The sequence below is a fragment of the Oncorhynchus nerka genome, linkage group LG24 (genome assembly GCF_034236695.1).
Source record: "Oncorhynchus nerka isolate Pitt River linkage group LG24, Oner_Uvic_2.0, whole genome shotgun sequence".
NCBI lineage: Eukaryota > Metazoa > Chordata > Actinopteri > Salmoniformes > Salmonidae > Oncorhynchus > Oncorhynchus nerka.
In genome coordinates, this window is record NC_088419.1 from 93,979,880 (window position 1) to 93,992,321 (window position 12,442).

The 12,442-nt window shown below is 44.4% G+C and overlaps 1 protein-coding gene across 1 annotated transcript in view; it reads left to right on the forward strand.

The window, feature by feature from the left end:
• The first annotated feature begins 395 nt into the window (after positions 1–395).
• The window catches only part of kif1aa (kinesin family member 1Aa), a 219,331-nt gene continuing 207,284 nt past the window's right edge, over positions 396–12,442 (forward strand). Inside the window, 2 exon segments of the mRNA XM_065009343.1 lie at positions 396–797; positions 12,038–12,299. Coding sequence (XP_064865415.1) covers positions 12,194–12,299 — 106 coding nt within the window. The 5' untranslated portion in view covers positions 396–797; positions 12,038–12,193.

Consider the following 12,442-nt stretch of genomic DNA (forward strand, 5'->3'; position numbering starts at 1 on the left):
TCTCTCTCTCTGTTTCTCTCTCTCTCTGTCTCTCTCTCTCGCTCTCTGTTTCTCTCTCTCTCTCTCTCGCTCTCTGTTTCTCTCTCTCTCTGTCTCTCTCTCTCGCTCTCTGTTTCTCTCTCTCTCTGTCTCTCTCTCTGTCTCTCTCTCTCGCTCTCTGTTTCTCTCTCTCTCTCTCTCTCTCTCTCTCTCTCTCTCTCTCTCTCTCGCTCTCTCTTTTCTCTCTCTCTCTCTCTTTGTCCATCTCTCTCTCTCTTTCTCTGCCTGGTGCTCAGCCCTCCTCACCCCCTCTCTCTGCTGCATTGATGCTGCTGCCACCTCCCTCGTGATGACATCATCGGCTCAGTATAGTTCAGCATCCTTCCTGTAGGCAGCAGCAGGCAGTCAACAGAACAGAGACATTTTGTCTTCTAGGTAGTGGTGGAGCACACAACGCAAACCCTCCCTGGACCCCAGGCTATAGCAGGGTATCTAGGCTATACTAGAATATACCCTCTACCGTTGGTGTTATATCTGCCTTGTGTCTTCTTCCTGCTCTGAGGGAGGGGAGAAGAAAAGGGAGGTGGGCTGCCAGCTGGTCTGTGACAGTCAGACAGAGAGAGAGACACAGCCGGAGGAGAGAAGACTGGAGGCTGTGGAAACAAGACGAGAGAGAGAGAGAGACAGAACCGGAGGAGAGGAGACTGGAGGCTGAGAAAACAAGAGGAGAGAGAGGAACTGGAATTGGGAGAAAGACGATTAACAGAGGAGGAGAACAGAGCAAACAAGCTTCTTCAACCGGACGGGGAATTAAAGAGGTAGGATCCATTGTTCTGGTACTAATGCAGTATTCATGGGGCAGTGTTTGTTTGGTGTTGCGTCTCCCGGGGCTGGGAAGGGGAGGAATGATTGTGATGGGGTGCGGCTATGGAGCTGTCAGCTCAGACCACGTAGGACAGATGGAAAAGTAGGGGCTTAAATATAATAGATCATTTTCTCTATAACCTATTTATTATCATTTTGAGCTGGTTGACAATAAGAATTGCCCTGTCATTCAGGAGGTAGGCTAGGCAGCAAAATCAGTTGACAACCTCCTGAAGATTACGCTTATTTATTAGGTTGCAAATTAATTGTGCCTGTGGCCCGGCCCGACATAATACAATAGTCATGAATTATCCTGAAATGTCCATTTCAAATAGGCTACAGGGATGTGTTGTAGCCTACATTAGTAGAAAAAAAGGTGCTATCCAGAACCTAAAATGTCCCCGTAGGAGAACCCTTTGTAAAACCCTTTATGGTTCCAGGAAGAACAACATTTGTTTCTAGGTTGAACTCTTTTGGGTTCAATGTAGAACCCTCTGTGGAAAGGGTTCTACCTGGAACCCAAAATGGTTCTACCTGGAACCAAAAAAGGGTTCTACCTGGAACAAAAAGGGTTATCCTACGGGGACAGCCGAAGAACCTTTTTTGAACCCTTTTTTCCTAATAGTGTATGACAGAAATGATGCAGGGAGTACATTGTAGATAGGCTAACATATGATAAACTCATATGATTGCATAGCCTGTGCATCTGAGTCTTATTTCACACAGCATCCTAACAGTAAAAACAACATTTTTATTAAAATCAAAAGCCTGTGTTAATAACCTCATTATTACAGTATTTCTATAAAATGGCAGTCAGATAGTCAAATGGACTACCCACCTCATGTCAGGTTAAGCCTACACGCAGGCCGAGCAGATAATAGCCTGGTGTTATGGTGATATTATGGTGTTATGGTGATATTATGGTGATATTATGGTGTTATGGTGATATTATGGTGTTATGGTGATATTATGGTGTTATGGTGTTATGGTGTTATTATGGTGTTATGGTGATATGGTGTTATGGTGTTATGGTGTTATGGTGTTATTATGGTGTTATGGTGATATTATGGTGTTATGGTGATATTATGGTGTTATGGTGATATTATGGTGTTATGGTGTTATGGTGTTATTATGGTGTTATGGTGATATTATGGTGTTATGGTGATATTATGGTGTTATGGTGATATTATGGTGTTATGGTGTTATGGTGTTATGGTGATATGGTGATATTATGGTGTTATGGTGTTATTATGGTGTTATGGTGTTATGGTGTTATGGTGTTATGGTGATATTATGGTGTTATGGTGTTATTATGGTGTTATGGTGATATTATGGTGTTATGGTGATATGGTGTTATGGTGTTATTATGGTGTTATGGTGATATTATGGTGTTATGGTGATATTATGGTGTTATGGTGATATTATGGTGTTATGGTGATATTATGGTGTTATGGTGATATTATGGTGTTATGGTGTTATTATGGTGTTATGGTGATATTATGGTGTTATGGTGATATTATGGTGTTATGGTGATATGGTGTTATGGTGTTATTATGGTGTTATGGTGTTATTATGGTGTTATGGTGATATTATGGTGTTATGGTGATATTATGGTGTTATGGTGATATTATGGTGTTATGGTGATATGGTGATATGGTGTTATGGTGATATTATGGTGATATGGTGTTATGGTGATATTATGGTGTTATGGTGATATTATGGTGTTATGGTGATATTATGGTGTTATGGTGATATGGTGATATTATGGTGTTATGGTGATATTATGGTGTTATGGTGATATGGTGATATTATGGTGTTATGGTGATATTATGGTGTTATGGTGATATTATGGTGTTATGGTGATATTATGGTGTTATGGTGATATTATGGTAACGTTATGGTGATATGGTGATATTATGGTGTTATGGTGATATTATGGTGCTTTGGTGTTATGGTGATATTATGGTGTTATGGTGATATTATGGTGTTATGGTGTTATTATGGTGTTATGGTGATATTGGGGTGTTATGGTGATATTATGGTGATGTTATGGTGACATTATGGTGATGTTATGGTGATATTATGCTGTTATGGTGCTATTATGGTGATGTTATGGTGATGTTATGGGGATATGGTGATGAGGAGAAAGGAACTACGCCTTGTGTGACGGTGCAGTTTTTACACCAACCACCGTCATGGTGATATTGGTGTTTTTACCAATATGTCTGGCAAAAGGCCTATTAGTATTGTGCTTATGATTCTATACGTCAAATCCGAACATTATTTTAGATATTTTGTCATAGTGTCAAACAGTTGGTCATATTAATGACGCGGACAGGGAGGCTGGTGAATTATTGTTCACTATTAGAATAACTTTCAATGGTTTTTCATTGATTTCAACAGCACACAAACACATCTCCAAATATAGTATGTCAAAATACACTGTGAAATGCAATATAGTCCCTTACAGAGACAACTGAGCATGTAATCCTACTGTATGTAACTCATTGATAACTAATCCTACTGTATGTAACTCATTGATAACTAATCCTACTGTATGTAACTCATTGATAACTAATCCTACTGTATGTAACTCATTGATAACTAATCCTACTGTATGTAACTCATTGATAACTAATCCTACTGTATGTAACTCATTGATAACTAATCCTACTGTATGTAACTCATTGATAACTAATCCTACTGTATGTAACTCATTGATAACTAATCCTACTGTATGTAACTCATTGATAACTAATCCTACTGTATGTAACTCATTGATAACTAATCCTACTGTATGTAACTCATTGATAACTAATCCTACTGTATGTAACTCATTGATAACTAATCCTACTGTATGTAACTCATTGATAACTAATCCTACTGTATGTAACTCATTGATAACTAATCCTACTGTATGTAACTCATTGATAACTAATCCTACTGTATGTAACTCATTGATAACTAATCCTACTGTATGTAACTCATTGATAACTAATCCTACTGTATGTAACTCATTGATAACTAATCCTACTGTATGTAACTCATTGATAACTAATCCTACTGTATGTAACTCATTGATAACTAATCCTACTGTATGTAACTCATTGATAACTAATCCTACTGTATGTAACTCATTGATAACTAATCCTACTGTATGTAACTCATTGATAACTAATCCTACTGTATGTAACTCATTGATAACTAATCCTACTGTATGTAACTCATTGATAACTAATCCTACTGTATGTAACTCATTGATAACTAATCCTACTGTATAATCCTACTGTATGTAACTCATTGATAACTAATCCTACTGTATGTAACTCATTGATAACTAATCCTACTGTATGTAACTCATTGATAACTAATCCTACTGTATGTAACTCATTGATAACTAATCCTACTGTATGTAACTCATTGATAACTAATCCTACTGTATGTAACTCATTGATAACTAATCCTACTGTATGTAACTCATTGATAACTAATCCTACTGTATGTAACTCATTGATAACTAATCCTACTGTATGTAACTCTAATTGAACTAACTAATCCTACTGTATGTAACTCATTGATAACTAATCCTACTGTATGTAACTCATTGATAACTAATCCTACTGTATGTAACTCATTGATAACTAATCCTACTGTATGTAACTCATTGATAACTAATCCTACTGTATGTAACTCATTGATAACTAATCCTACTGTATGTAACTCATTGATAACTAATCCTACTGTATGTAACTCATCCAGACATTATTTATACCCACTGGTCTGTCTCTGTGTTATTGGGCTAGTGTGACTGGCTGACTGACTGACTGATTGACTGACTGGTCTGTCTCTGTGTCATTGGGCTAGTGTGACTGGCTGACTGACTGACTGATTGACTGACTGGTCTGTCTCTGTGTCATTGGGCTAGTGTGACTGGCTGACTGACTGACTGATTGACTGACTGGTCTGTCTCTGTGTCATTGGGCTAGTGTGACTGGCTGGCTGACTGACTGACTGATTGACTGGTCTGTCTCTGTGTTATTGGGCTAGTGTGACTGGCTGACTGACTGACTGATTGACTGACTGGTCTGTCTCTGTGTCATTGGGCTAGTGTGACTGGCTGGCTGACTGACTGACTGACTGGTTGACTGACTGACATTGACTGACTGACTGACTGGTCTGTCTCTGTGTCATTGGGCTAGTGTGACTGGCTGGCTGACTGACTGACTGACTGACTGACTGACTGACTGACATTGACTGACTGACTGACTGGTCTGTCTCTGTGTCATTGGACCAGGGTAATCCTAGGAAGCGGCCTGTCATTCAGCTGTGGCTGCACTTCTATTGTTGCCACTAGGCTAGATTCCCATCTCCCCTCGGCTGGAGCTGACCATGCATGCTCCTTTCATGAGACAGCCACACAGTCAGGCGCCCTCTATTGTAGCCCACTGGTGGGGGTCTGGACCAGGGGATGTGAGGCCTTGTTTGTACACAGATGGATTTAACTGAATGACAGGTCATAGTCTCTCGTGATTAAACACAAATTAAGTAGCTGGCCAGTTGACTTGAGATTTGGGTCTGGGTTCTGAGATTAGACAGGTTCAGTTGTCACTAATTTTCCTTCCTCTCTCCCTCTCCCTTCCTCTCTCTCTCTCTCTCTGTTTCTTTCTTTCTTTCTCTCTCTCTCTCCCTCTCTCTCTCTCTCTCTCTCTCTCTGTTTCTCTGTCTCTCTCCATCTCTCTGTGTTTCTCTCTCAATTTAATTCAATTTAAGACATTTCAAATGTCATATAATGTCTATATACATTGTTGTAGCGATGTGCAAAGAGTTCAACTACAAAAGGGAAGATAAATCAATATGGCAACAGGTCACACATCTTGCTGCTGTGATGGCACACTGTGGTATTTCACCCAGTAGATATGGGAGTTCATTGGATGTGTTGTTGAATTCTTTGTGGGTCTGTGTAATCTGAGGAAAGTCCAGCGCCTTCGGGAACGTATTCAGACACCCTTTTTCCACATTTTGTTAGGTTACTGCGTTATTCTAAAATGTATTTAAATTCCCCTCATCAATCTAAATAAATAAATAATGACTCACTACCCCATAATGACTCACTACCCCATAATGACTCACTACCCCATAATGAGTCACTACCCCATAATGACTCAATACCCCATAATGACTCAATACCTCAAATTGACTCAACACCCCATAATGACTCAATACCCCATAATGACTCACTACCCCATAATGACTCACTACATTTACATTTACATTTAAGTCATTTAGCAGACGCTCTTATCCAGAGCGACTTACAAATTGGTGCATTCACCTTATGACATCCAGTGGAACAGCCACTTTACAATAGTGCATCTAAATCTTTTAAGGGGGGGGGTGAGAAGGATTACTTTATCCTATCCTAGGTATTCCTTAAAGAGGTGGGGTTTCAGGTGTCTCCGGAAGGTGGTGATTGACTCCGCTGTCCTGGCGTCGTGAGGGAGTTTGTTCCACCATTGGGGGGCCAGAGCAGCGAACAGTTTTGACTGGGCTGAGCGGGAACTGTACTTCCTCAGTGGTAGGGAGGCGAGCAGGCCAGAGGTGGATGAACGCAGTGCCCTTGTTTGGGTGTAGGGCCTGATCAGAGCCTGGAGGTACTGAGGTGCCGTTCCCCTCACAGCTCCGTAGGCAAGCACCATGGTCTTGTAGCGGATGCGAGCTTCAACTGGAACCCAGTGGAGAGAGCGGAGGAGCGGGGTGACGTGAGAGAACTTGGGAAGGTTGAACACCAGACGGGCTGCGGCGTTCTGGATGAGTTGTAGGGGTTTAATGGCACAGGCAGGGAGCCCAGCCAACAGCGAGTTGCAGTAATCCAGACGGGAGATGACAAGTGCCTGGATTAGGACCTGCGCCGCTTCCTGTGTGAGGCAGGGTCGTACTCTGCGGATGTTGTAGAGCATGAACCTACAGGAACGGGCCACCGCCTTGATGTTAGTTGAGAACGACAGGGTGTTGTCCAGGATCACGCCAAGGTTCTTAGCGCTCTGGGAGGAGGACACAATGGAGTTGTCAACCGTGATGGCGAGATCATGGAACGGGCAGTCCTTCCCGGGAGGAAGAGCAGCTCCGTCTTGCCGAGGTTCAGCTTGAGGTGGTGATCCGTCATCCACACTGATATGTCTGCCAGACATGCAGAGATGCGATTCGCCACCTGGTCATCAGAAGGGGAAAGGAGAAGATTAATTGTGTGTCGTCTGCATAGCAATGATAGGAGAGACCATGTGAGGTTATGACAGAGCCAAGTGACTTGGTGTATAGCGAGAATAGGAGAGGGCCTAGAACAGAGCCCTGGGGGACACCAGTGGTGAGAGCACGTGGTGTGGAGACGGATTCTCGCCACGCCACCTGGTAGGAGCGACCTGTCAGGTAGGACGCAATCCAAGCGTGGGCCGCGCCGGAGATGCCCAACTCGGAGAGGGTGGAGAGGAGGATCTGATGGTTCACAGTATCGAAGGCAGCCGATAGGTCTAGAAGGATGAGAGCAGAGGAGAGAGAGTTAGCTTTAGCAGTGGGGAGCGCCTCCGTGATACAGAGAAGAGCAGTCTCAGTTGAATGACTAGTCTTGAAACCTGACTGATTTGGATCAAGAAGGTCATTCTGAGAGAGATAGCGGGAGAGCTGGCCAAGGACGGCACGTTCAAGAGTTTTGGAGAGAAAAGAAAGAAGGGATACTGGTCTGTAGTTGTTGACATCGGAGGGATCGAGTGTAGGTTTTTTCAGAAGGGGTGCAACTCTCGCTCTCTTGAAGACGGAAGGGACGTAGCCAGCGGTCAGGGATGAGTTGATGAGCGGGGTGAGGTAAGGGAGAAGGTCTCCGGAAATGGTCTGGAGAAGAGAGGAGGGGATAGGGTCAAGCGGGCAGGTTGTTGGGCGGCCGGCCGTCACAAGACGCGAGATTTCATCTGGAGAGAGAGGGGAGAAAGAGGTCAGAGCACAGGGTAGGGCAGTGTGAGCAGAACCAGCGGTGTCGTTTGACTTAGCAAACGAGGATCGGATGTCGTCGACCTTCTTTTCAAAATGGTTGACGAAGTCATCTGCAGAGAGGGAGGAGGGGGGGGAGGGGGTTTCAGGAGGGAGGAGAAGGTTGCAAAGAGCTTCCTAGGGTTAGAGGCAGATGCTTGGAATTTAGAGTGGTAGAAAGTGGCTTTAGCAGCAGAGAGAGAAGAGGAAAATGTAGAGAGGAGGGAGTGAAAGGATGTCAGGTCCGCAGGGAGGCGAGTTTTCCTCCATTTCCGCTCGGCTGCCTGGAGCCCTGTTCTGTGAGCTCGCAATGAGTCGTCGAGCCACGGAGTGGGAGGGGAGGACCGAGCCGGCCTGGAGGATAGGGGACATAGAGAGTCAAAGGATGCAGAAAGGGAGGAGAGGAGGGTTGAGGAGGCAGAATCAGGAGATAGGTTAGAGAAGGTTTGAGCAGAGGGAAGAGATGATAGGATGGAAGAGGAGAGAGTAGCGGGGGAGAGAGAGCGAAGGTTGGGACGGCGCGATACCATCCGAGTAGGGGCAGTGTGGGAAGTGTTGGATGAGAGCGAGAGGGAAAAGGATACAAGGTAGTGGTCGGAGACTTGGAGGGGAGTTGCAATGAGGTTAGTGGAAGAACAGCATCTAGTAAAGATGAGGTCGAGCGTATTGCCTGCCTTGTGAGTAGGGGGAAGGTGAGAGGGTGAGGTCAAAAGAGGAGAGGAGTGGAAAGAAGGAGGCAGAGAGGAATGAGTCAAAGGTAGACGTGGGGAGGTTAAAGTCGCCCAGAACTGTGAGAGGTGAGCCGTCCTCAGGAAAGGAGCTTATCAAGGCATCAAGCTCATTGATGAACTCTCCGAGGGAACCTGGAGGGCGATAAATGATAAGGATGTTAAGCTTGAAAGGGCTGGTAACTGTGACAGCATGGAATTCAAAGGAGGCGATAGACAGATGGGTAAGGGGAGAAAGAGAGAATGACCACTTGGGAGAGATGAGGATCCCGGTGCCACCACCCCGCTGACCAGAAGCTCTCGGGGTGTGCGAGAACACGTGGGCGGACGAAGAGAGAGCAGTAGGAGTAGCAGTGTTATCTGTGGTGATCCATGTTTCCGTCAGTGCCAAGAAGTCGAGGGACTGGAGGGAGGCATAGGCTGAGATGAACTCTGCCTTGTTGGCCGCAGATCGGCAGTTCCAGAGGCTACCGGAGACCTGGAACTCCACGTGGGTCGTGCGCTGGGACCACCAGATTAGGTGGCCGCGGCCACGCGGTGTGGAGCGTTTGTATGGTCTGTGCAGAGAGGAGAGAACAGGGATAGACAGACACATAGTTGACAGGCTACAGAAGAGGCTACGCTAATGCAAAGGAGATTGGAATGACAAGTGGACTACACGTCTCGAATGTTCAGAAAGTTAAGCTTACGTAGCAAGAATCTTATTGACTAAAATGATTAAAATGATACAGTACTGCTGAAGTAGGCTAGCTGGCAGTGGCTGCGTTGTTGACTTTGTAGGCTAGCTGGCAATGGCTGCGTTGTTGACACTACACTAATCAAGTCGTTCCGTTGAGTGTAATAGTTTTTACAGTGCTGCTATTCGGGGGCTAGCTGGCTAGCTAGCAGTGTTGATTACGTTACGTTGCGTTAAAAGAACGACAATAGCTGGCTAGCTAACCTAGAAAATCGCTCTAGACTACACAATTATCTTTGATACAAAGACGGCTATGTAGCTAGCTATGTAGCTAGCTACGATCAAACAAATCAAACCGTTGTACTGTAATGAAATGAAATGAAAATGTGATACTACCTGTGGAGCGAAGCGGACCGGGTTGTTGAGTGCGGAAGTTCTATTCGGTAGACGTTGGCTAGCTGTTGGCTAGCTAGCAGTGTCTCCTACGTTAAGGACGACAAATAGCTGGCTAGCTAACCTCGGTAAATTAAGATAATCACTCTAAAACTGCACACTCTAAACTACACAATTATCTTGGATACGAAGACAGCAAAGACAACTATGTAGCTAGCTAACACTACACTAATCAAGTCGTTCAGTTGAGTGTAAAAGTTTCTACAGTGCTGCTATTCGGTAAACGGTGGACGTTTGCTAGCTGGCTAGCTGCTGGGCAGATAGCAGTGTAGACTAGGTTAGGACGACGAAATACGATAATTACGCAATTATCTTTGATACAATGACGGCTATGTAGCTAGCTAAGAAGAAATTGCTAAGATTAGACAACTCAAACCGTTGTACTATAATGAAATGTAATGAAATGTAATGAAAAGTTATACTAGCCTGCGGACCGAAGTGCGGATGCGACCACTCGCTCCAACCCGGAAGTAGTAACTACCCCATAATGACTAACTGCCCCATAATGACTCAATACCCCATAATGACTCAACACCCCATACTATGTCTTTATGGGCTAGTGTGTCATTATTAGCATGGGAAACATATGTTTACACACTCTCTCTCTCTCTCTCTGCTCTCGTACAATTCAGTGGTCATCTCCCTTAAATAAGATTATAGATTTGAGAGGAGGAGTAGGTTGCCATAGTGATATGGACGGACAGAGCAGAGGGAGGGAGTCTACATCTTTAGTGATCAAGGATCTTAGCTACTGTAGCTGAACTAATGTAATTTATGAGCTTTATCCTTCCAGGAGGTTTCTTGAATCACTATACCTCCTTCCTGTTAATGGAAACGCAGCAGAAGGGCTCTGTGATCTGATATGCGTGCCAAATGGCACACTATTGCCTTTATAGTGCACTACTTTTGATTAGAGACCCCTATGGGGCCCTGGTCTAAAGTAGTGCACTACATAGGGAATAGGGTGCCATTTGGGATGTAGAAACCCTGATGTAATAGTGGTGCAAAGTCACGCAAGGTGAACATGAAACACTGTGGAGATACAGTATAATGTTTACGACAAGGTCACACCATGGAGCTACAGTATAATGTTGACGACAAGGTCACACCATGGAGCTACAGTATAATGTTTACGACAAGGTCACACCATGGAGCTACAGTATAATGATTATGACAAGGTCACACCATGGAGCTACAGTATAATGTTTACGACAAGGTCACACCATGGAGCTACAGTATAATGTTTACGACAAGGTCACACCATGGAGCTACAGTATAATGTTTACGACAAGGTCACACCATGGAGCTACAGTATAATGTTTACGAGAAGGTCACACCATGAAGCTACAGTATAATGTTTACGACAAGGTCACACCATGGAGCTACAGTATAATGTTTACAACAAGGTCACACCTTGGAGCTACAGTATAATGTTTACGACAAGGTCACGCCATGGAGCTACAGTATAATGTTTACGACAAGGTCACGCCATGGAGCTACAGTATAATGTTTACGACAAGGTCACACCATGGAGCTACAGTATAATGTTTACGACAAGGTCACACCACGGAGCTACAGGATAATGTTTACGACAAGGTCACACCACGGAGCTACAGTATAATGTTTACGACAAGGTCACACCATGGAGCTACAGTATAATGTTTACGACAAGGTCACACCATGGAGAAACAGTATAATGTTTACGACAAGGTCACACCATGGAGAAACAGTATAATGTTTACGACAAGGTCACACCACGGAGAAACAGTATAATGTTTACGACAAGGTCACACCATGGAGCTACAGTATAATGTTTACGACAAGGTCACACCATGGAGCTACAGTATAATGTTTACGACAAGGCCACACCATGGAGCTACAGTATAATGTTAACGACAAGGTCACACCATGGAGCTACATAATGTTAACGTCACACCATGGAGCTACAGTATAATGTTTACGACAAGGTCACACCATGGAGCTACAGTATAATGTTTACGACAAGGTCACACCATGGAGCTACAGTATAATGTTTACGACAAGGTCACACCATGGAGCTACAGTATAATGTTTACGACAAGGTCACACCACGGAGCTACAGTATAATGTTTACGATTCTTTGCTCTATTTGACTCTGTGGTGATCAACTGGAAACCAATCATAGGGTTCAGTCACAGTAATACGGTATAACTATACCAGATCAATACTAAAAACAGAGACAGAGTTGATAGCAGTGGGAAAAGCTCACATATAGTTAACGTTAACACACACAGGATTTGACCTTTTCTACGGTTCATTTTCTACTGTTCATTTTCTTTTACAGGTGTTGCTATCCATCTCCCAGGCCCTGTGTTTGGGCCCGTTTTGAGAGGCGATCCGAGCAGGCTGGTCCCAGGCAGGAGGCACCATCTCCCAGGCCTTGTGTTTGGGCTCGTTTTGAGAGGCGCTCCGAGCAGGCTGGTCCCAGGCAGGAGGCACCATGTCCGGGGCCTCTGTGAAGGTGGCGGTGCGGGTTCGCCCCTTCAACTCCAGAGAGATGGGGAAGGACAGCAAATGCATCATCCAGATGTCAGGAAACACAACCAGTGAGTATCACGCACGCACGCACGCACGCACGAACACACACACACACACACACACGCACACACACACACACACACACACGCACACACACACACACACGCACACGCACGCACGCACACACGCACGCACGCACACACACACACAC